The sequence below is a fragment of the Periplaneta americana genome, chromosome 5 (assembly GCF_040183065.1).
Source record: "Periplaneta americana isolate PAMFEO1 chromosome 5, P.americana_PAMFEO1_priV1, whole genome shotgun sequence".
NCBI classification, from domain to species: Eukaryota; Metazoa; Arthropoda; class Insecta; order Blattodea; family Blattidae; genus Periplaneta; species Periplaneta americana.
Window position 1 is genome coordinate 197085823 of NC_091121.1, and position 26889 is coordinate 197112711.

The 26889-nt window shown below is 35.9% G+C and overlaps 1 protein-coding gene across 1 annotated transcript in view; it reads left to right on the plus strand.

Annotated features, from left to right (window-relative positions):
* Window positions 1-26889, plus strand: part of LOC138700466 (pikachurin-like) — a 1281074-nt gene that overhangs the window by 894172 nt on the left and 360013 nt on the right. The window contains exon 6 of the mRNA XM_069827077.1: window positions 5607-5751. Within this exon, the coding sequence (XP_069683178.1) occupies window positions 5607-5751 (145 nt within the window). The remainder of the gene's footprint in view (window positions 1-5606; window positions 5752-26889) is intronic.

Sequence of the window (26889 nt, forward strand, 5' to 3'; positions counted from 1 at the left end):
AACAATACATATTGTGGGATGTATCTCTGCAGATAAGCCCTTTAAATTTGGAGGCGCATGTAATTCATAGATCCTTCTTCTTTTTTAATGAAGTTTTTCGTATGTTTATATTTTTGAAACTTAAGTGCATTTTTTTCTGAAACTACTGAATCAATTTACATTAAATTTTTACGGTGTTTTCTGCAGTCTGTGTTATACAAAGTAGACCTAAGCGTTTAAGAATATCACACACATAACACGTGGGAAAAAATATATATTAATTGAAAAGAAAATTGCAAAAATGTTAATCGAAGTTCAATTTTTTTTTCTGTTTCACTAAGGGTGAAATGTTTAACTAAATTTTGCTTTAGAATTTACAATATACATTGTAACTTAACTTAAAAAAATACAAGGCATATGAGTGAGGATTGTAGTAAGTAATGTGTACCTGAAGGTTGAGGTACATTTAGAAAATTGGGAAAACAAGTTATCAGTTAGGGCCTTTCTTTTGCTCTTGGATACGAAACTAATGAGTTGTATTTTATACCACTGAATTCAGAATTATTTATTGTATAACCATGGAAATATTTATTACATTCTGAATACTGAAAGCCTAGAAATATTGAACTAAACTTTTGTACTGAAATTCTTTATTCGCTCAGGTATCACTACCCACTCACCTTAATACTACTGTATCTCCTTTTTATATTGTTTGTATTATTTTATTTCTATTTCTCTTGTTTGTTTGTAATTATATTCTTCTGTATATTTAAATTTAAATAAATAAATAAATAAATAAATAAATAAATAAAGTTAAACCATAATTCAGTGGAAACATATATTTTTGTAACACACTATGACATGAAAATGGAAATATATAGTGGAAAGATTATTAAAAAATTGAAAAGGTTCTGCTTTCAGTTCGGAAGAGATATTTTATAGCTTCTGATGGCTACGTTGATAGGTTTACCTTATGCAACTCTTTGATGTCAAACTAATAATTTATTATGTAAATGATGCTCAAAGAGGTATAATATTTCTGTAATGTACCCCTCGCATCACACGATTGATATAACTCGAATATTAAAAACAGCATTTCCTGGGAATTCATTTTTTCCCCCCTAACGAGTTCTTGTAGCGGCAACTGTTGGCATGTATTGGAGAGAATTTTTTTATCTTCTTGCACGACACAGAATAAAATCAATTAAAGTGAAAAGAACTTGCTCAGTATCTTAATTTATTTTATGCTCGACCTTGCCGAAATGTAGTAATTATACACCTGGTAGTAGCCCTTTAATGCACCTCATTAAAGTACACCTATTCATTATAATTCAGTTGTTCAGCCAATAAGAAATCACCATTGTAGCATTATCAAAGCGCAAGTATCGATTATTCTCGGATATGCAATCGAAACACAACAAGCAAAACGTCACGGAGGCTGGAAATCCAATACTGTCGCAGAAGGTTGTGTTCTGTTACTATAATAATTAGCGTTAATTGTAAATAATATTCAAATAAATTCAATTTGTCATCTCGTTTTTCAATTCTAAATCAATTTCCAGCTTATATCAAGATTAATGTTCATATTATTCTCTAGATTATATCAAGGTCAATGACATTCGTTCCTCGAAAAAAATCAATACTTTCGCGCCTGCGCACATCTCACAATTTAGAAGGTCAATTCCGCTCCTCACTTCGATAACCATAACATGAATACTTATGAATAATTTCAAGTTAGAAATATGGTCGAGCATAAAAAGTCGTATGAAACTTGCCTATAATGGTAATTAAGACGCTCGTAAGAAAATTATGAAACTCGCTTGCGCTCGTTTCATAAACATACCTGCGTCTTAATTACTACCATTATAGGCTCGTTGCATAATGTACTATTTTCCTTCATTTTATCGCCAGGAGTTCAGTAGATTCGTCAAAATGTATTCACTATCAGATCTGAATTATACGTTAAATAATTTTCCTCTCGAAAGGTAAGAAATAAACAAAGATCCGAATTTTGGATTTTAATATAGGCAAAGATTGATGAGACATGACTCCTCAATATGCTTGAAATGGAAATAGTTCTTCTTCGACATAAATGTCTAGTGAGTGCCTGGTAGATCTATATGGCTGTATAAAACTATTTGAAGTGTGGCGAGGAAAAGTGACCTAAGTGTCAAAACTTCGGAAAATAGCTTCTTTCGCTCAAAGTATTCCAAATACATCGCCAGTGCCAAGCTATATATGAGCTATTCAATGCACCTTGCAGTTGACAAATGCGTCGTTGGATCGTGCTGGATGTATGTTACAACAGTGTTCACAAGACATTGATTTCCTTTCTCCCGACACACAACTTTTAGTCAGATCACTTAGTTCGCCATGCTTCATTTAGTAATAATAATAATAATAATAATAATAATAATAATAATAATAATATACTCGCTAAATGTATCTACATGATTGGAATTAAATGTTAATTTTGAACTTACCTTTACATTATACTTACTTACTTACTTCCTGGCTTTTAAGGAACCCGGAGGTTCATTGCCGCCCTCACATAAGCCCGCCATCGGTCCCTATCCTGTGGAAGCTTAATCCAGTCTCTATCATCATATCACACCTCCCTCAAAACCATTTTAATATTATCCTCCCATCTACGTCTCGGCCTCCCTAAAGGTCTTTTCCCCTTCGGCGTCCCAACTAACACTCTATATGCATTTCTGGATTCGCCCATACGTGCTACATGCCCTGCCCATCTCAAACGTCTGGATTTAATGTTCCTAATTATGTCAGGTGAATAAAACAATGCGTGCAGTTCTGCGTTGTGTAACTTTCTCCATTCTCCTGTAACTTCATCCCTCTTAGTCCCAAATATTTTCCTAAGAACCTTATTCTCAAACACCCATAATCTTTGTTCCTCTCTCAAAGTGAGAGTCTAAGTTTCACAACCATACAGAACATGCGGTAATATAACAGTTTTATGAATTATAACTTTCAGATTTTTTGACAGCAGACTAGATGACAAAAGCTTCTCAACCGAATAATAACAGGCATTTCCCATATTTATTATGCGTTGAATTTACTCCCGAGTGTCATTTATATTTGTTACTGTTGCTTCAAGATGTTTGAGTTTTTCAACCTCATCGAAGGATAAATCTCCAATTTTTATGTTTCCATTTCGTACAATATTCTGGTCACGAGACATAATCATATACTTTGTCTTTTCGGGATTTACTTCCAAACCTATCGCTTTACTTGCTTCAAGTAAAATTCCCGTGTTTTTTCTAATCGTTTGTGGATTTTCTCCTAGCATATTCGCGTCATCGGCATAGACAAGAAGTCGATGTAACCCGTTCAACTCCAAACCATTTCTGTTATCCTGAACTTTCCTAATGTCATATTCTAGAGAAAAGTTTAAAAGTAAAGGTGATAGTGCATCACCTTTGCTTTAGCCCGCAGTGAATTGGAAAAGCATGGGATAGAAATTGGTCTATACAGTCTGAATTACGAACACTAGTCATGACTTTCACAGAAAGACATTACCCCCAAACTCGGAGAAATAAATCGCTAAGGAAAGAAGAGATGAATCTATTTGACAGCTGGTTATGTGGTATTTCTTTAAGTTTTGTATTAACGAAATGTATTTTTCAAATTGTATTTTATTAACTTCATCTTACCATAATTTTTTCGTAATTTGATATCTAACTCACTTCTGTAATGTATTTCGTGTTTTCTACATGATATAGTACATAAATGTGATATCAGAAATAGATCAATTAAACAGCCTGTAATTCTCGACGGCTTTCCAGGCAGCTGTTTGATATAGCCCTACTGTATTTGTTGCTTACCCTGTTGAACAGAGACTAAAGGCCTATTCACAATGAAAATTAAACATAACCGTAACATAAACACAGAACTTTGCTGCCAGGTTATCAAATGGGATCATTCACAATGATTCACATTAACATTGACATAAACATTACCGTAAGACGTTAACATGAAAGTTTGCAAATTCCAAACTTTCATGCTTATGCTTACGTGATTTGGAAACTGTACACCAGGGAAGAGACGATATTAGCTCCCAATCACGGTAGAAGAGCTCGACCTTGATTACGAGCGCATAGCGCACCCACTGTAACGTAGGCAACAGGGATGTACATGGACATGCAGCGAATAAAGGCAGCGATTATTACAATAACTTGCGTTACTAAATTTCTGGCTATGTAATAGGGCTAATTATTCAGTTATTTAATATACATGTACATATATAAACAAATCGCAATGGGAAGGGTTTTTTAGGAACAAAAAGAGAAATAGGAAAAGTTAATTGTATGTAAACCATTTTCTTCTTAAAAGCAATTATTTATTATGTAAATACTTCACTTCATTGGTTAGGAGAAACTAATACGGTATACCTGCTCGACGTGTGTGACCTCTAAGTACTTTTGAGTATCAGTTGAAAAAATAATAACGACAATATTGATTGTATGATTGTGAAAATGTAGTCCTTACTCTCCAGTCGTGATTATGTAATGAGTTTTCTTTTAGAGTGATTTGTGAGATGCACGTAACACAAAAAAACAAATTGATTAAATTAAGATATTGAGAGCCATCGTAATTTTTGGGGTCAATCATTTAAGGGAATGTGTATGACTTTTAAAACTTCCAGACTTTTCAGCCAAAAATGTGTGAAATTTAAACTATAGAAACAGATCTATAATAAAATCATCTGTACAAAATTTGGTGCAGTTAGGTCTAATAGTTTTGAAATTATATTTTTAAGTATATTTTATATTGATGTTACTAAAGAAGGTCCTTGCATCAAAGTTTTCAAAATGTTTAGTTCATATTTGCTCAAAATCTTGAAAATAGTTATTGGAATAAAAGTGAATTAGCTTTTTGAGCTTAGTAATAGTATAAGTTAAAGTGCAATCAAAGATAAAATATTATTTCTAAATTAAAGAAACACGTAATCTAATAAAAGTAAATATCCAGAAACAAGCAACAAATAAAACATCAACAATACATTTAAAATAAAGAAATAAAAGGAATCTAGATGCAATCTACTGACCAAAATGTAAATTAATTTACCTTCGATGTCAATTCCGAAATCAATTTATTTCTCTCTTCTCCTGAATAATGCCTACATTTTTTTTTAATGTTGCGTCTCATAAGGCCGTTTTATGTTGCTTTTTTTGCAAATGATATTTTTTTTTTACACAAACACTGGACTTCATCACCATGTTCGAAGCATAAATATTGTATCTTCCACTGTTCCTTGAAACTTTATTGTATGAGCGCTTCCGTTCCGTCATGACGCGCTGTGTTCTAAGATCTGTACATCCTTTAGCAATGTTTACAGGTAAAAGAGCTCCGCGCGCGCGCAGCGGGCAGAAAATAGCTCTCGCCCGCAAATATTAGTCACCATCGCAAGACTCATGTACACAATCGTGGAGCGCTGAAGTATAGGACAGAATATGAGGAAATGGCGTCGTTGTTATGTTTCCATGGTTACCAAGTATCTTTGCGCTTATGTTTATGTTCCCGTCGTGAATGTTCTTGATTTTACCGTAACGTTTGCATTTTTAAGTCAACGCTTAGATTATGTTTAATTTTCATTGTGTCTGCTGCAGGTTCGACTGTGGTTCGGGCCTCGGCGTCGTCCGCTCGGAGGAGACGGTCCTCCTGAACCAGTGGAACCGGCTCACCCTGTACCGCCACCGCTGGGACGCCTGGATCCAACTCAACAACGGGAAGCACGTGGAAGGGCGCTCCAAGGTTTGTAAAGACTCTTTGTTTATCCCTTCGGGTATCGCACAAACGCAGAAGCGCTATTATGTTTAATGGCGGCCGCTCCGAGAAGAACATACATCACCGCCGTCCACACGAAGCCCTCGAAAATTACTTGCACTGCTTTTCGCGCTGCAGGCATTAACATTTATCGCCCATTACTAAGGCATTATTTTAGTCATACATAAGACCTCCGATAAACGATTACATTATTGTTCAAAGGAATTCATTTTTCGTTTTTTATTGCATATTCTTATTCTACTAATTGCTTTAATTTTGGGAAGATTTGTTATTGTCAATTATACAGGGCGTTCCATATAAACCTTTACCATTTTAATGAGCTATAATTTGTCTTTGGGAGTTAGTATAAACTTGAAATTCAATATTATAATTTCTGTGGTTCTAGGGGAATTTATATTGGTAACCTTGGCACGATTGTCGTCCATCGTTCATATTGATTTTGGAAATGGATAGTTCAGAAACTTCAAATACATATTTTCTAAGAACTCGCTCTTTGCATTTGGTAATGATAATGGTGTAAATCAGCGGTGACCAAAGCGGGTGTCGTGATTACATCGTGTAATCGCAGACATTCAAACGGGTACGAGGAGTTTCCCGTACAATACTGTATGTTTCATTCACGTACTGAAGGCAAGCAGTGGCGGTATCATGTCGCTCTACAAACTCTGTCTCTACAAGCAGTAAGACGTGGTTTCGTAAAGAATGAGAAGGAGAACTTCTTTGTTGCTCCGTCGGACAAAATGTAATATGTTTACTTTGCTCAACGGTTCAATTATGAGCATATAGAAACATTAATTGCCACGCTGAATAAGGTATTATTATTATTATTATTATTATTATTATTATTATTATTATTATTACTGGCTACTAAGTGCATGAATATTGATATTTTTAGATCTTCTCCCTAGAAGGATAAAATTATTAGGTTTCATCTCAATTTTAATTAGGCCTATTATGTCCCAACGAACTGTTGAATTGACATGTCTTAAATCATTGCCAGGAAGAGAAAGATGAGAAATAATTGTAAGGAAGTCAGCTACCTAATGGGGTTTTTAATAGAACAGAATTTCTCAATAGAGCAATGATTAAAATAGCTTAAATAACTTGTCCATGAGACGTTTTTAATTTTGAAAAACTACGAATATCTCGACCAAGCATCGAGAGAAGAATTTAGAAAATTCCTTATTATATTCAAGAGGAAGGTTAAGAAAAGAAACAAAAAATCGTATATTATTCACTGGCTCTTGATGGCAGCAGTGACATTACTGATACAACAAAGCTTGAGTTTTTTATCTGCGGGATTGATCAAGATGTTAGTACAGGAACCACCACTGGTTGTAGTTTTCATGCCAAGTACCTTTCCTCCGTCTCCTTACTTCATAGGCTGTCTGTCGCATGTAATCACTGCAGCTCGAGTTTTGGTCAGCGCTGGTGTAAATGCTAAATGATGAAATAATATAAACCAGAGGTTTCTTTCATATCTCAGGAAAGTGGTACTGAAATTATTTTGCGTACCGTGTGAAATTTTTCTGTTAAATTTGCATACTCTAGTACAATACAACTACAATTCTGTATAAATGCTTCACAGATAGAACCTACCTGTTTTCGTTCACTAAGTTCGCAGCTATGTAGGCCCACTAGGATAAGACTCATGAACACGATAGTACCACAAATAAGTAGGAAATGATATACACGGGCCATCATTTTATTTTTACTGATTTGATTTGAATGTACTTCACTCCCACCCCGTAACGTAACAGAAAACCACAATTTAAAGTCACACAGAGTTAGTGTGCACTCAAATGTTGGTTGCTTGACGGTTGTCAGCCCACTTTGAGGTCTGTGGATATAGAGAAAAAATTGGATCGGTGTCGGGTAGAGTTCCCGGGTAGCTCAGTGGGAGAGCGTTGGTACGTTCAACCAAAGATCCCGGGTTCGATACCCAGCCCCGGAACAATTTTTCCCTCGAAATTATTCAAATGAACTTTACAGGGAGTTATTCCTGAAAGCTTAAGTTGCATGTATGAACTACTTTTCTTCCCTCCTATACCTAGTAAAGTGATTTGTTTGTATTTTACACCAGTATCGTCGAACTCCAGCTGTGGAAGGGGGTAGCAAACGTTGTTTCCGGTTCTCAACCGTTGACCCAAAGGTATAGCCAGGTTAATATTAGAAATGTTAGTAAAAATAAAATGATGTCCCTGTATAATGTAATATTTTCTTTAATACTAGACACAAATTACATCTTGATATATAAAATGTACAGTTTTTTTTTTTTTTTTTTTTACTTTATGAGCTATAATATATGTAGGACTAAAAGAGTGTATAACAAACTTATAGTTTTATTCTGTTCTTAAAGAAAAATAAATAATATTTTACAAACAGCTCTAATGAAAGTCATGTTTATAGCATAATGATTGGAGGACTTTACATAAGATTTCTGTATTCAGACGTCGCCCTTTCAATTTCATAAGTAATATTTTATTCCAGCTTGTATTTGCAGTTTCAGTTGACATTTTAGCCCAGCAAGCAGCGATATTACAAATCGCGTGGGAGCGCTAATATTTTAATTACTTACGATACATTTAAAGCTTTCGCTATTTTCAATTCGACGAATAACCTGCAGTTTTGTTGCGTGTTTAAAGACGTCCTTTTGACAGACATCTATTATCGTCTGTGATATGCTCGTTGTCAGTGCCTGAATAGAACTAGCATCATCATTGTTTACTAACCACGATACACTTATCTATCTATCTATCTATCTATCTATCTATCTATCTATCTATCTATCTATCTATCTATCTATCTATCTATCTATCTATCTATCTATCTATCTATCTATCTATCTATCTATCTATCTATCTATCTATCTATCTCTGTCTGTCTGTCTGTCTGTCTGTCTGTCTGTCTGTCTGTCTGTCTATCTATCTATCTATCTATGTATCTATATCTATCTATCTATCTATCTATCTATCTATCTATCTATCTATCTATCTATCTATCTATCTATCTATCTATCTATCTATCTATCTATCTATCTATCTATCTATCTATCTATCTATCTATCTATCTATCTATCTATATCTGTCTGTCTGTCTGTCTGTCTGTCTGTCTGTCTGTCTGTCTATCTATCTATCTATCTATCTATCTATCAGTCGACCTGGTTGGCAAGTTGGTATAGCGCTGGCCTTCTAGGCCCACGGTTGCGGGTTCGATCCCGGGCGAGGTCGATGGCATTTAAGTGTGCTTAAATGCGACAGGCTCATGTCAGTAGATTTACTGGCATGTAAAAGAACACCTGCGGGACAAAATTCCGGCACATCCGGCGACGCTGATATAACCTCTGCAGTTGCGAGCGTCGTTAAATAAAACATAACATTTTTTTTTCTATCTATCTATCTATCTATCTATCTATCTATCTATCTATCTATCTATCTATCTATCTATCTATCTATCTATCTACCTACCTACCTACCTACCTACCTACCTACCTACCTACCTATCTATCTATCTATCTATCTATCTATCCTGCTAGAGGTAAGGCCATCAGGCCTTCTCTTATCTACCAAGGGATTACAACTACAATATTAAGAATACAATTACAATTAATAACCATTCACAGAATTTGAGTCCACTATAGTCACCAGATTGAAAAAACTACCTGACCTTAGAAAAGGAAGAATTGAGAGTAGTAATGGCATTTTTATAGTTGGGGAAACCGAGAAACCTCGGAAAGTTGATATCCTACTATGGTGTTCACAAGTGTAATATAGAAATTGAGTTCATGGAATGATAAACACGCTGTTCAGCATTGAGTCAGAAAGTCGAAGTCAATCATATCGTTGCGGTGGGTGTTGGAATTGACACTGTAGCACTGAATCCGTGTAATATCTGAAATCCGTACTGCTTACGCATCGCCACTGATACAATTCACACTTCATTTGTTCTCTGAATTTATATTGTCATTAAATGATCTATTCTGACAGTCAATCAATCATAACTGTAAGTGAATTTCATGTTATTGATAATCCCATGCGAATGTTTCTCAGCCAATGAACGAGCTCTTTGACGCTAGATTGACCAATGAGGATTGAATTACACTGATAGTTAAAAGTATGCTGTTTAAAATTAATAAACGATAGTTTTTCCTCCTACGTTCATTTGTTTTATTTGTACCGTCTCTGTTTGGATATATCGGCAATCAACAATTATGTGAGACCCGCTGTCTCAACATGCAACAATAATTAATTACAATAATTGCACAATTAATTACCATAAGTAAAAATGTTTACAAGAAAATTAAACATGTTGAAAATTAAAGATAAGTAATGATAAAAGAGTTCAAAGGCCCGGTTCACACGAGCGGAATATCTGCAAGTAATGTGCATCTGAAGAATGAGGTACAAAGTTGGCGTACCCCCATGTATTACAACACTACGATGGATATGGTTGATTGATTGATTGATTGATTGATTGATTGATTGATTGATATGGACATGTACCTGATAGTTTAACGATTCAAGACATCTGTATGAAGGCCTTCATTTTCATAGCACAGCTGAATTCTGCGCCATGTCCTGGCAGATGTTTTGCGGGGATAATCAAGGGTCCCTTCGTTGAAGACATCTTCCACAGCTGCTCATAATTGTGCCTTTGTGACATAGCGGTGATTTCGCACTTTGTCTTTGATGAAACCCCAGAGAGCATTATGAGATGTTGTGAGGTCGGGACTTCGTGGAGGCCAACCTCAGAAGTGGGTTACAAATAAGCCATTGCCAGGAGAGACCAGAAATGTCAAATCACAACCTGGTGGCATTGGAGAAAAAATAATAATTAACTCTACTTACATGATAATAGAGTTTTTAATTACATTCTTTGCATCATAATTTCACTCATTATAATTGACGTCACTGATTTAAATGTTAAATTCAAATAGAGTTACTGTTGTATCACAAACAGTTCAATAGAACCAGTAAAGTAATGTTACTTATATACTGTATATATATATATATATATATATATATATATATATATATATGTGTGTGTGTAAATATATATGTGTGTGTGTAAATATATATGTTATAAAGTTACATAGCTATTAATACGTGCAAAATAATTGATTATAAAGAAATGGATTACAAATATAATTAACGCGAGTCCTGGTGTCATAACTTATGGCAGTGATGTCAAAGCAAGCGCATTGTTCTCACCTTGACGTCGTGCGCGGGCAGCAAGCGCTAAGTATGGAAAGAGGAAGGGTTGTGTATATGAATAAGCAACCTGTTGGATTAAGAAAACAGTGATGCACAAACTTCAAACGGAACGTGAAATTTTATGTCGTTATTTTTATATGACTTCTTTCTGTTTAATATTATCTATATTGTCTGTAAAACAAAAGTACTAACACTGATTTCTTAATATTGCACTTGTGTTTTAAATCTTAATAACATAATAGAGAGTTAAGAAGGAATATTCACTTAAATTCCATAGTAGTATAATATTATACGTATTAAGTGGATGAAACACATCATTCGTAAAGAAAGTGATATTCCAAAGAAAGAGATTGAGTATGACATGATAAGTTGGAATTTATATTGATGGTATCTTTAGCCTTACAAAAGTAATCAATAAACTAATCAAAACAATATTACAGTACATATTAAATAAATAAATAAATAAATAGTACAAAGCAAAGTTACCTAGGTACTGTATCTGTTTTAAATGTAACTAATATTACATAACAAATCTCTTATCGCATTGTGCTTTTGAGGTGATATTTGTGAGCAACTTCCTATCATCAGAATATTAAATTATTTTCTCGAAATCTGCTGAAGCTGTAGAGCTGACATTTTTACAACACATGGGCACGTATATTTTGCTTATGCTGTAACAGTAGTTGCTTTGTTAATTCATTTCCTTACAGACAATTTCCATGTGAATATTTTCAAAATGTTCAATACACTATCTTCAGTAATACGTATTTACGGTATATTAGATTTACGAAAACATTCTGTAAGGCTACTGAATAAACAGGCCTATACCTGAAAATTTCACTTTTCTATACGAAAAGCTGAGAAAATGTTTTTTTTTATAAAAAAATCAAACTTGTGAAAAATGAACATTAAAATTAAAACTTACATTCTTTCAATGCACTTATACTTCTCAGGCAAATCTAAAAATTAACATGGATACAGTTTTAATAAGTTCTCTTCCCTTTATCTATTGAATCAGTGCTGACCATCCTTGAATATAGCTCGACCAAGCGGCATATACTACCTCTTTCTTCTGTCTCTTTCCTTTCCGCTGTAAAGCGCTCAGGCTCTCCTGGCTCTAAAGCGCGCGCTTGCTCCTGTGGGCATCAATTGACATGCCTGATTTACGGCGCGAACACAATTGATAGATGGCGTTCCCACTTCTGTGTCCGAAAACAGACAATTTACTCGGCTACAAAGTCAAAGGAAAAGCCTGTATTACACCTTTTGTCATATTTTCAATAACCTTTTCGGTTTTCTCCGTCTCTGAGGAGAACATAACACTTTTCTGAGTTGTTAAGATTTGATTACGAGTCCCTTTTCCCTACCAAGTGAACCAGCGGAAGCCAAAATATTTAAAATACGCTGAAGTACAGTATCTTATTCACCACTTATCATCAAGTTTCGGCCGTCTTGTCCGTACCTTCTTCCCCCTCTCAACCGCTCTTCCAGGCAAAGGCAACAGCGCGCTTATGATAATATATTTCCTTTCCTGCCACCGGCTTTTCAGTATAGATCTCAACATCTTGTACCGTAAATTAAACATATTTGTCCTGGTGGAAGAGTGAGGGTATTTATTATCATAAAAGTCTCATGACAACAGAAAGATTAATAATGGGTGACCCAGGTGTTTCCTGTACTTACAGCGTCCCAGGTTTATTGCTACATCTACACAAAAAGGTCAACTCAATGTTTTTTGCTCGTACAAAGGCTCTCATCTGCAACAGGTTCTTCCGTTTGGATCTCTTTTTTTTATCCACATATCCACGTCTGTGTAATGAATGCAGTGTTGCATAAAACAGCTCGTAAAGTGTAGATGTGTTTTCATGGTCCGATAGTCTTTTTTTCTGGCTATCACTTGTTGATGTGTAAAAGATGAGTTGAGAATTTTTTTCTGCCCTAAAAGCAAGTTATATCAAGGGCATGTACGGCATGGACGAGGAGAATTCCAATAACCTCTCTCCCCTTCCTTAGATTTTGGATATGTTTCAACGCCCTCGCAAAATAAATTCAATATCGAGCGAATTTTAAGTGATGTGAAGAACCGTCTGTTTTAGAATCTTAACACCCGGTCAGTAGATCCGTTTGCAAGTCGGAATAATTTAAATGTGTAATGCTTGTTGATTTCTTGCTTTTATTCCAAAACATTTACTGATTTATGAATCAGTCTCACGTCATTGAGAATCTTGAGAGAGTAGTGCAACGAAACGCCTGATACGAGTTGTAGATCATTTCATGTAGGAACATTAGTTTTTATTTTATTTAATTACTAGCCGTACCCGTGCGCTCCGCTGCACCTGTTAGAAATAAATATAAAGTAATTACATAATTAAAATAGGACGTTTGATCCAGGGAACATTCGTGTTTGATAGAAGGATAAATCGTTTAATATGTTACTTAATTCAAATTGTATTTAAATAATTAAAATCCGATCATTTTGGTCCAGAGAGCACTCAGAAGTTACTGTAATAACATTATAGCATTATGTCCATCTAGAGAAATACACTTTCCAATGGTGAAATAATATAATTAATTATACAAATCGGTTAATATAGCTTTCGACATTACTTCATACAAACACAGAAACATTCTCTGTAGGCTATGTTTCATAGCTTTCGATTGTTGTTGTCCAAGGCCCCTTATAGACGTAGTAATTTTTTTCATTTCATTACACCGCCTTAGATAGCATTGTATTTTAACATTAAAACTCATTTATCTCATTAAATATCAGTCCTATCAAACTTTTGCAAGGAATAAAACTTATCGGACATAATTTTTAAAGAAACTTTTGTTATGTAACATATGTCACAAAAATCAATAATAAGCGAGATATTTCGATTTATTTAATTCACGCCCCCTTATAACTCCCCTTTCAAATAATGTATTTTGAATGCCATATAGCCTAAAATCTAAGTTACAGTGAACTTAATGTATATTCCAATTTTCATATAAATCGGTTCAGCCATTATCGCTTGAAAAGGTAACAAGCATACAGACAGACATACAAACAAAAATTTCAAAAAAGCGATTTTCGGTTTCAGGGTGGTTAATTATATATGTTAGGACCAATTATTTTCGGAAAATCGAAAATTACCAGAAAAATTTCGGCTGCAGATTTATTATTAGTATAGATGGCCAGTTTGTCCAAGTAATGTTTAGTTTTCCTTAACGAATGTTAAATTAACAGTCTGTTTATTTTTAACGCTTTGTTAATGTATTTTCTATTTGTTCAACATAATTTTGTCTAAGATAACCAACACATAACTATAACGTCTGTTAGCACTATTTTAACTACTCAACAGCAGTTGGTAATGATTCTACACATGTAAGGCAATTTTTAGTCGGCTAAAATTAATCTTTAAATTCTATATTATAGAGTGAGTCATGAAACTTACATAAAATGACAACCTGCTATAGTAGGCCACGCTCCATAAACAAACAGTTGACAAATGAAAGTTGTAGGTGACGTGCTGGATAATAATTACAAAGTAACGTTATATTTCCTCATTGCTATTATGGATACGAAAGACGAAAGAAATAAAATAACACTGATGTATTTAAACAGTCCAAAGTATTTTTTAAATGTTATATTACCAGTCATATGCTAAACATCCCCTACAGAGAGACACAAAATATTAATTTCGCAACTTCTGTTCGAACAGCTGTGGAGACATCGGCCATATTTAACTAACTGTGAAACGAGTTAACTGGCGGAAATCCTACATTTAAAATTAACAAACTGGCAACAATCTGTTAAACCAAACTGGTGTTGAAAACATACAATTTTATTAATTAACAAACTGTTTAGAGTTTAACAGTCGTTATATTTTCTAACAATACTTGAAAAAACCGGCCATTAGTCTTTAAGGTTTAAGTTTTTACAGTAGATCCGGACATGAATTGACTGCTTTCAACACGTGCGTGTCATTACACTTAGATCTAGTTTAATTAGGTAATGGTTTCTCACAAAGTAACCGATGTTCGACTATTCATGTTTTCTGTGGAGGAAGCTCTGTATTGCTGGTTTCTTTGACCACGTTATTCTTTCCAGTTTCTAAGTCACTTACTAAGACTATCTTGGGCCTGTAAATTATCGACCGGTGAACAGCGATGATGTTACTATTGGAGAGTTGCAAACACATGCGCAGCTTGTAGCTGTGCTATTGGAACCTCATTATAGATTTTGTGGTCTGGAAGCAGAGATTCTCCTCATGTAATCTATGAATGTGATGTAATGAAATTTCAAACTCCATCCTTCTGTTATGAAACAAGTAGACATGTTGTGCTACAATTTTCATGTCTGGTTTAATATCACATCTCCAGCGAAATGCTAGTCCAATACTTAATACAGCTTTAGGTAGATTATGTAGGCAGGTAGGTAAGTAGGTCTCTGCAGGAAGGCCGAAGAGAGACAGACGGACAAATAAAGACAGATACAGAGAGACAGGTAAAGACACAAAGACAGACACAAAGATAATTAGACAGACACAGACAGACAGATACACGCAGACAGATAGATAATTAGATAGATACAGACAGACAGATAAAGACAGACAGACATAAAGAGAGACACAGACAGATAAAGACAGACACAGACAGACAGGCAGATAGATATGGAAAGATACAGATAGACACTGACACACAGACAGATAGATATAGATGGATACAGATAGACACTGACAAACAGATAGATATAGACAGACATAGACAAATTAAGACACCCAGAGACAGATAGATAAAGACAGACAGATAAAGAGAGACACAGGCAAGACAGATAAAGACAGACACAGACAGACAGATGACAGACACAGACAGACAGATAAGGACAGACACAGACAAGACAGATACAGACAAACACAGACAGATAGATAAGGACAGACACAGACAAGACAGATAAAGACAGACACAGACAGATAGATAAGGACAGACACAGACAAGACAGATAAATACAGACACAGACAGACAGATAAGGACAGACACAGACAAGACAGATAAAGACAGACACAGACAGACAGATAAGGACAGACACAGACAGACAGATAAAGACAGACACAGACAGACAGATAAGGACAGACACAGACAAGACAGATAAAGACAGACACAGACAGACAGATAAGGACAGACACAGACAGACAGATAAAGACAGACACAGACAGACAGATAAGGACAGACACAGACAAGACAGATAAAGACAGACAGATAAGGACAGACACAGACAAGACAGACACAGACAGACAGATAAGGACAGACACAGACAGACAGATAAAGACAGACACAGACAGACAGATAAGGACAGACACAGACAAGACAGATAAAGACAGACACAGACAGATAAGGACAGACACAGACAAGACAGATAAAGACAGACACAGACAGACAGATAAGGACAGACACAGACAGACAGATAAAGACAGACACAGACAGACAGATAAGGACAGACACAGACAAGACAGATAAAGACAGACACAGACAGACAGATAAGGACAGACACAGACAAGACAGATAAAGACAGACACAGACAGACAGATAAGGACAGACACAGACAAGACAGATAAAGACAGACACAGACAGACAGATAAGGACAGACACAGACAAGACAGATAAAGACAGACACAGACAGATAAGGACAGACACAGACAGACAGATAAAGAGAGCCACAGACATAGATAGATATAGACAGACATAGACAGACAGACAAAGAGAGACACAGACAGATAGATATAGACAGACATAGACAGACAAATTAAGACATACATAGACAGATAGATAAAGACAGACACAGACAGATAAAGAGAGACACAGAAAGACAGATAAAGAGAGTCACAGACATACAGATAGATATAGACATAGAAAGACAAATTGAAACATACATATACAGATAGATAAAGACATACACGTACAGACATATAAAGACAGACACAGACAGACAGATAATTAGACAGACACAGACTTACAAATAAAGACAGATACTCGTACAGGTACATGCAGATAGATATAGACAAATTAAGTCATACATAGACAGATAGATACAGACACTCATAATGACGGATAGATACAGACACAGACAGGCAAATAAAGACAGATACAGACAGACAGACAGACAGATATAGAGACACAGACATACAAATAAAGACAGACAGACGGATGGACTGATGGTTTGGTGGAATAGACTACTGGAGTTGGATGTATGGATGGATGGATGGATGGATGGATGGATGAATGAATGAATGCGTGGATGGATGGATGAATAGATGGATGGATGGACGGATGGACGGACGCATAGAGAGGTGATGGACGGATGGAGCCTTCCTTTGGCATCACGAATTAGTGATGCTACAACTGAAACTCCTCCAGTGCTGGATCTGGGCTGCGATGAGGATGGGAGTGAACATCTAATTTGTTCCGCGTAACGCATCTCTCTTCCTCAGTGATCCTTGAAGTGTGTACTCCCGCATTGCTGTGCTGAAGGATTTCAATCTAATTAGTCGAATAGCTACAAACAATCTAACATAACTTCTCTGCACTCGTTGAACAGTTTATGTATTCTTCAAAACTGTCTTGTCTATATCAAAGTTCATTTACGGTTGAATTGTCACTACACTTATCACTGTAAATATTTTTAGTGGTCAGTAAATATTTGTAGGTCAAATATTTTAAGCTGTAGGACTTCCATACGTTGTTATGGACATTTTAACTAACAATTTCACAAACACTGACTTTACTATTTACAATATTTAATTAATACTTTCACAAACACTGACTTTACTATTTACAATATTTAATTAATACTTTCACAAACACTGACTTTACTATTTACAATATTTAATTAATACTTTCACAAACACTGACTTTACTATTTACAATATTTAATTAATACTTTCACAAACACTGACTTTACTATTTACAATATTTAACTAACACTTTTACAAACACAGACTTTATTTACAATATTTTAACTAACACTTTCACAAACACTGACTTTACTATTTACAATATTTTAACACTGGTGCTGTTCGCTATTTGCAATGCCCTTTTGTATAGTCGTTTCGCTGTTATTTCCGGTGTGACTCCTCCCCATTGTTTACGTCTTAGGAAGTGAATGCTCTATAAGGTCTAGGTAGGTAGTATCGTTCGCCATTTTTTGTTCTTTCGTTCCCGAGCTACCAGAAGAGGAATCTATTTGCTTCACCGTTAAACATTATCATGTTGTAGCTCCTATGATAATAAATCAAACACACTGTAATTGAGCAAATAATTGAGCGGCAAATAACGTCCTCGTGTGATTTCTGCGAATGCCAACAAAAGAGCCAAAATGGCGGGCGATTATATTAAGTAAGAAAAACTAAGAAAAGCATTGCGTCAAGATTCTTTTCATCAATGGAGCACATTGAAAAGTAAAGGTTTGGGAGTTGTTTTCTATTCTCACTGGAAGAAAGGTAATTCGTGGATCTCAACCAAAAAGGGACTTTCGAGCAGTCAGTGGACGCAAGCCATTAAGATGAACTGTAATACAATACCTGTACGTACTCTCCCTGGTAGAACTCTTGATTCAACCCGTTTCAGAAGATGCGACGAGCAAGAAACGCTTCCTCACGTCTTGGTTTTCTGACATCATGGAGAATTGCTCCGAATCAACAGACATAGTCTAATACGGTTCGTTCTCTCATCGCAGCTTCAATCCGTCAGAATGCTTCCTATGAGGTTTATGAGGAGGTTGGTTGCGTCTCTTCTGATGGCTCTACTAGACGGGCTGATATCATCATAATTGATCGGCAGAAGGATAAGGGTGTCATTCTTGATCCCACAATCCGTTTTGAGATGCATGAGCAATAGCCACAAGAGGTGTGTCGTGAAAAACAAGTCATATATGAGCCTTGTTGTCAGCATCTTGGAGCACAATACCACATCACTCATTGGACAGGTTTTGGGCTCATGTTCGGTGCCCGTGGCACGATCCCACGTGAAACTTTAAATCAACTTAAACAATATAAAATTTCTGATGCAACGATTGATGCCATAGGATCTCACGTGTTAAAATCATCCTTAGCTATAATTAGTAATCATTTGTACCCAACAAAATTTTTATTGTAAATGATTTCCTACGTTTTCTTATCTTAATGTTTCTTCTTTTTCTTTCCAAGTGTCACAAAATTGTTTTGTTTCCTTATTATTCTTCATGAATTGATTAGTAGGCCGATCTATCGAACCCTTATATAGGGCGGCTTTTGTTTATACAAATTATCTATCGAGCCATAGGAAATTCATTACATCATCAATAGCGAATGACAAGATGCACACGTTTAAATGTAGCCGACCTGCAACGTGATTGGCTGCCGGAAATAAGAGCGACGGGACTATAGTTCTCTTCATAAAACTCTGTCTTTTGCTGTCCTCGACCATTGTTTGCCCGCCTCTCTCGCAAACATGTCAGACCTCCGCTTTTAGGTATATGCGCATAAAATAAAATTCTGCATTTATTTAGGCCTACTCGTAAATTTCTCTGGTCTATGCATTATTAATATTAAGTGTCTTTGCACGCATTACTATTCAATATTTTACTCTTTCTGGCGCTTTCTTTTGGAGAAATTTAATTTATTTTCGGACTTTTTTTCCTTTTATCGCTTCGAATATTTCATATTTGGAACTAATCTTCCCTAATGCACATCGCATTACTACTCTCACTGTAAAAATATTCTTATCCGAATCATTAGCCAGCTGCAAATTGTAATCTTCCCGTACTCGATCTGCGTAGGTATATAGTACATGTGGTTTATCGGTTTCAATGCATAATCCCCCTTTTAAGTAGCATAGAGAGTTTCATGCAACGTTTAATGAATCATGTTAGCCAATGTGTCAACTGGAGTTATTCAACCGTAAAATCGATGTGGTTCCAATTGCAAATACAGTTCGGCAGGAGGGGGGGAGAAGGGTGGTATACCATTACTATCATATTTCATGCTCATGAATGGAGGTTTTGGTTTCCATATTGCATGACCTCAAAATATTTTGTATGTCTATGAGGGGGATATAGAGTATAGACGATAGGAAACGAAATAGAAGGGGAGATATACTTCCATAGTAATGGAAATCCGACGTCAGTCCTTAAAAAAATGTGAAATATATCGTATATAAACGGTTCAATGCAGAATCTTCATTTGCAGTGTCCGCCATGCCCAAGATGTGTTGTTGCATTTATCGGATCTGATACTGTACTACACTACACTATTACTACTTATGTTATGTTATGTCATGTTATGTTATGTTATAATGAGAATAAGGTACTTACTTACTTACTTACTTACTTACTAGCTTTTAAGGAACCCGGAGGTTCATTGCCGCCCTCACATAAGCCCGCCATTGGTCCCTATCCTGAGCAAGATCAATCCACTCTCTATCATCAAATCCCACCTCCCTGAAATCCATTTTAATATTATCTTCCCACCTACGTCTCGGCCTCCCTAAAGGTCTTTTTCCCTCCGGCCTCCCAACTAACACTATATGCATTTCTGTGATTCGACCATACGTGCTACATGCCCTGCCCATCTCAAACGTCTGGATTTAATGTTCCTAATTATGTCAGGTGAAGAATACAATGCGTGCAGCTCTGCGTTGTGTAACTTTCTCCATTCTCCTGTAATCTCATCCCTCTTAGTCCCAAATATTTTCCTAAGAACCTTATTCTCAAACATCCTTAATCTCTGTTCCTCTCTCAAAGTGACAGTCCAAGTTTCACAGCCATACAGAACAACCGGTAATATAACTGTTTTATAAATTCTAACTTTCAGATTTTTTGACAGCAGGCTAGATGACAAGAGCTTCTCAACCGAATAATAACAGGCATTTCCCATATTAATTCTGAGTTTAATTTCCTCCCAAGTATAACTTATATTTGTTACAGTTGCTCCCAGGTATTTGAATTTTTCCACCTCTTCAAAGGATAAATTTCCTATTTTTATATTTCCATTTCGTACAATATTCTGGTCACGAGACATAATCATATACTTTGTCTTTTCGGGATTTACTTCCAAACCTATCCCTTTACTTGCTTCGAGTAAAATTCCCGTGTTTTCCCTAATCGTTTGTGGATTTTCTCCTAACATATTCACGTCATCCGAATAGACAAGCAGCTGATTTAACCCGTTCAATTCCAAACCCTGTCTGTTATCCTCTGTTAAAAAGTAAAGGTGATTGCTTTAGCCCACAGAATGAGAATAAGGTGCTTAGGAAAATATTTGGGGCTAAGAGGGATGAAGTTACAGGAGAATGGAGAACATTACACAAACCAGAACTCCAATCATTGTATTCTTCACCTGACATAATTAGGAACATTAAATCCAGACGTTTGAGATGGGCAGGGCATGTAGCACGTATGGGCGAATCCAGAAATGCATATAGAGTGTTAGTTGGGAGGCCGAGACGTAGAAGAGAGGATAATATTAAAATGGATTTGAGGAAGGTGGGATATGATGATATGGATTGGATTAATCTTGCTCAGAATGGGAAGCGATGGCGGGCTTATTTGAGGGCGATAATGAACCTCCGGGTTCCTTAAAAGCCATTTGTAAGTAAGTATTATTCTGAAGTTACATGTAGTAGCCTACTCATTGTAACAAGATTTATCATTCAGCTGTTCCTAAGAGCTTTGTTGATTATGTGGCCGGTTTAGACGGCCATGAAACCGTGAACATGGATACTTACTTCTTAATGGTTCTGAGTTTAGATGGCCATGACATTGTGATGTTACAGCCTCCCCAACTTGAAATATTTATTTAATGTATATTTTTGCTATCGTAGAAAAAAAACATTGTATGACACACATTCGTAAAGTCAAACTTTACAGTTGTGCCTAAAAAAGAACCTTTACGAACTTGTCTCACAAATAAATATTCTAAGCTTTAAAACTATTTTCTCAGACTTGGAAAATGTGTGTAAGTAATAAAGAAGCCGAACGACTAAAGGCTGGTTCACAATAAACCGGGAATGAAAACGGCAACGAGAACGGAAATATTGTTAAAATAAATGTATTTAAATATGAGCATTCACAATTAACTATTTTAACATTATTTACGTTCTCGTTCTCGTTGTCGTTTCAGTTCCCGGTTTATTGTGAACCAGCCTTAACAAACTTCTGTTTATTTTTCAAAACCCATTTTTGCATCATAAGCAAAGTTAGCATTTGTTTTAGCGTGGAATAACTAAATTCCGTTCACATATTCCATAGCCGCTCATTTCATCTTGATTGTTCAGTTGGTTTAGAAACTATATTAAGTTCATCTGTGTTATTTCCTCTATAATAGCCGTAGCCTATATTTATGGATACGACCTGATGTACTCAGTGTTTAAAGTTAAAGTTCAAATCTGAATATACAGGTCACATGTGTGTTTTTAGTTCCTACTAGATTATAGATGTTCATCCGTTGTCAAATTTCCGTGACCTTTAGCTGAAGGACAGGCGGCTTCGATCTATATTTACGTGAGTCCTAGCCGGCATCTCTCGTGTTAGAATTGAAGCGTTGGGCCGAATAACGGTCTATGTTACAATTTAAAAAAAATCGCGATTTTATTGGAATTCATTCATTTATTATATTCCATAGATCTTACATGAGCAATGTAATTTCTTTATGAAGTATCAACAACATTACAATTACAATTTTTACAAACTTTACAATATTTTACAATTTTTACTATTTTACAATTTAGTAATTTTCTACAATGATGAGGTGAGGTCCGAGGATTCACCAAAAGATTATCCGGCATTTGCTTTTTGGTTGGGGAAAACCTCGGAAAAACCCAAACAGGTAATCAAATCAAAAGGTCTCGCCATAGACCATCCGGCTTCAGTCCCACGGCTGGGGAAAATCTCGGAAGAAACCATTCAATGAGACCAAAGGGGGATCCAACCCAAGCCCGAACGCAGCTCCGGATCAGCAGCCCAGCGAGTCTGCCGACTGAGCTACATCGATGGCTTTGCTAAAAATATACAATACATAGCCAATCAGATTATTAAATTTACAAACGCAAACGATCATTCATCAGTTGAGCTATATGTATAATACAAAAACAAGTTAATTAAATTTAAGGCATAAACAATTCAATCAGTTGTGATATACAGAAATTGATAATACATATTGATTGATTGATTGATTCATTCATTCATTCATTCATTCATTCATTCATTCATTCATTTATTTTATTCCATAGATCTTACATGAGCAATGAAGCTTTAAGATGTGGAAGAAGTCGACATTTTACCATATTACAATTACAATTTTTACAGATTTTTACAGTTTTACAATTTAGTAATTTTCTACAGTTTTCACAATTTTGTGGAATTTTTTACAATATTTTGGCGAGATGTAGTGAGATGAGGTGAGGTCCGAGGATTCGCCAAAATATTACCCGGCATTTGCCTTTTGGTTGGGGAAAACCTCGGAAAATCCGAACCAGGTAATCAAATCAAAGGGGAGTAATCAAATCAAAGGGGTTGATGCCGAGGACTCGCCATAGACCATCCGGCTTCAGTCCCACGGCTGGGGAAAACCTCGGAAGAAACCAAAGACCAAAGGGGGATCCAACCCAAGCCCGAACGCAGCTCCGGATCAGCAGCCCAGCGAGTCTGCCGACTGAGCTACATCGATGGCTCTACTAAAAGTATACAATACATAGCCAATCAGATTATTAAATTTACAAACGCAAACGATTATTCATCAGTTGAGCTATATGTATAATACAAAACAAGTAAATTAATTAAATTTAAGGCATAAACAATTCCACAATTCGAATTATCATCATCATCATCATCATTAATGTTTGTGCTTCAAATTTCCATAATTCTCCTGGTACTTCGCTACGATCAGATGTAAAAGTATTTCTTTATGAAGTATCAACCGTCACTAATTACTAATTAATGGCACTTAATACATTTTAGTAATAACAGTTTCTGATGACAGATTTCGTATACTGTAGTTTTCTGCCAAAGATTTCAAAACAATGTTGGTATTACCTGTTGTGAACGGATCTTAATTTTGGATGTATCCCTACTTTCTATATCGAAACACAAATTCTGTCTCACCCCCCTGGCTGCAAATCCTCAGTAATGACGACTGGGGTAGATTCTACAGGACCCCAGACGACTGTGAGAGAGTAAATAGTTATTCTCTTGGATCAAGCCTCTCCCCTCAAACCCAAAGCACATCTGGAATCACGCGTCTTGCAAGATGCGAGTATACCAGTGGGAGCAATCGCTGCTTCCAGTTGCTTATCATGAAAAGATGTGTATCTTCAAGATTTAGTATTATGTATACCCGACATAGAAAGCTGCATACTATCTGCTATAAATATTGCGGCGGGGCTATTACGGTCATACCAGCTTCTTCTCTGCATTTCTTTCTAGGGCAAGGGATTAAAGCCTGAATGGAAGACTTTTGGGGTTATAAAAATGAATTATGGTTTATTTAACGATGCTCGCAACTGCCGAGGTTATATCAGCGTTGCCGGTGTGCCGGAATTTTGTCCCACAGGAGTTCTTTTACATGCCAGTAAAACTACTGACATGAGCCTGTCGCTCACTTAAATGCCATCGACCTGGGCCGGGATCGAACCCGCAACCTAGAGCAGAGAAGGCCAGCGCTATACCGACTACGCTATGCAGGCCTTTTTTTACCTTGGGTATTTAATTGAAGTGAATTTTTATGGCAGGCAGAGTAACTATCTCATGCCCCCATGTTTTTAGTTGCTACCAATGCACTTCATTAGAACCAGGTACCAGCTTCGAAGCCGTTAGCCCTGTGAACTAGAGAGTCAGTCAAACGTTTACGGAACCACGTATATGGACTGTAATTCAGTGTATGGAAAAAATTGACGCACCATTATCATTTTTCTTTTTCCTTCTTAGCTTTCATTGATTCTTTACTTGAATTTTTTTTTCTTCTGTAAACTGCCATTGTTTTTTGTGTATTTGTTTGCCTTTTTTCTTACTCTTTTAGCTCTCATCTTCTATTTGTTCTTGTATTGTTTTGTATGCTTTGTCTAATGGCAGCCTCTAATTTGAGGAAGCTCTGATTAATAATTATAAATAAAATATTTTCCCCTATTATCATAGTACAAGGTTGTTATCTAAGAAATTAGCAAGTTCTTTGTGATAGTAGAAGAGAAAGAGTGGGGGAAGGGAAGTAGTCCGTGGCCCATTTCTTTTAGGGCTCATCCCGACATTTGTCTTATTACTCAAGGGAAACCACGGAAAAGCCCTGAGCAGGATGAGGTGTCGTGCTGACGACAAGCCAATTGGCTACAATGGGGTCTGAATATGTGGAGGTGGGAGGTTGTCTTTTAATTATTATTTAAAGTACTGAAACATGAGAATACATAATAATTATTTACAAAGAATACAAAGCATCCATGCAGCCAATAACGTGATGACCCTGAAACAGAGAAATAACATTATTAGTGCATTAATAGATTTATGTCTGTCTATAGAGTCAAGTGGTTGTTTAGTGTTCAAGTTGGTATTCGTCTTGTACGTCGTCGTTCCAAGCTAGAGGGTGAGTACGCTCTTAGGTCTTTTGTGCTTATCTAAGGCAGGGTTGTAGTTACGCAGGGGTTGTTGCTGCTGTACGACTTGGTGTACGTGTAGAAGGCTTGATTAGAGATATATTCTTGAATTGTGCAAATTTCTAGTTCTGTATGAATCAATCTAACTGGTGTAACTCTAGGCAGTCCTGTGATGAATCTTAAAGGTTTGTTTTGGAAAACCTGTAATTTTTTGAGAACTGTAATAGGTGCATGTCCCCAAGCAGGGCAAGCATATAATATTACTGATCTGATTAATGTTTTATACAGGCCAACTTTTTTTGGGGTTTTATATATCGAGAAGTTTAAAATGGTGGTGTACACAAACAATAGTAATATGCGTTACAACAGCGGTATGTTGAAGTTTTCATGTTAGAGGAAAAGTTTGAAGAAGCTAAACGTAGTTGAGCTTTTTTAATTTCCGAGAATTGAAAGAAAACATACCGCTCGTGTATCGTACATTATATTGTGCGAAGGTCGTTTATTACATACCTCAAAGAGGAATTTCTAATTAGTTTCAATGAAATCTCCATCTTGGTTTCTGTTCAATGACGGCAATTTTGGAAAACAAAAATATCTATCTTCAACATTGTTGCTTTAAAATGTTTTCTGTGTTTACTATACTCCAGCAGGCCGTGATATACGTCTGTCTTTTTTTCCCCCAGTCTATAAATGCGAACTTAAAACAAACGGCTTCCTTAATGTTGCATGCATCACGAATGCAGTAACTTTAGTGGAGTTGTAGAGTTTACTTAATATTTGCAAATATTTAAAAACAATAATTAACAGTGCAATTTAGGTGAAATTGCAGTGGTATGTTTCCAATTTATAATTATTACTATATTGAACGTCTTTAAAAATAATATGTTAAAAGCCTAAAGCAGTAAAATCAATATGTCACTTAAGCGGTAAGAAGAGGGAAATTGTTATGTGTGTTAGGTTGGGAATACTGATTGTGGAATTTTAGACTTACCGCGGGTTGGTTTTGTGCGTATTTGCTTGTTTTCCGCACAGAACCAATACGCGGTAAGTGTGAAATACCACATTCAGTATTCCCAACATAACACACACAACAATTTCCCTCTTCTTACCGCTTAAGCGCGACATTCATTTTACTGCTTTAGGCTTTTAACATATTATTTTTAGAGACGTTTAACATAGTAATAATTATAAATTGGAAACTTACCAATGCAATTTCACCTAAATTGCAATGTTAATTATTGTTTTTAAATATTTGCAAAAATTAAGTAAAGTCTACTACTCCACGAAACTTATTGTATTCCTG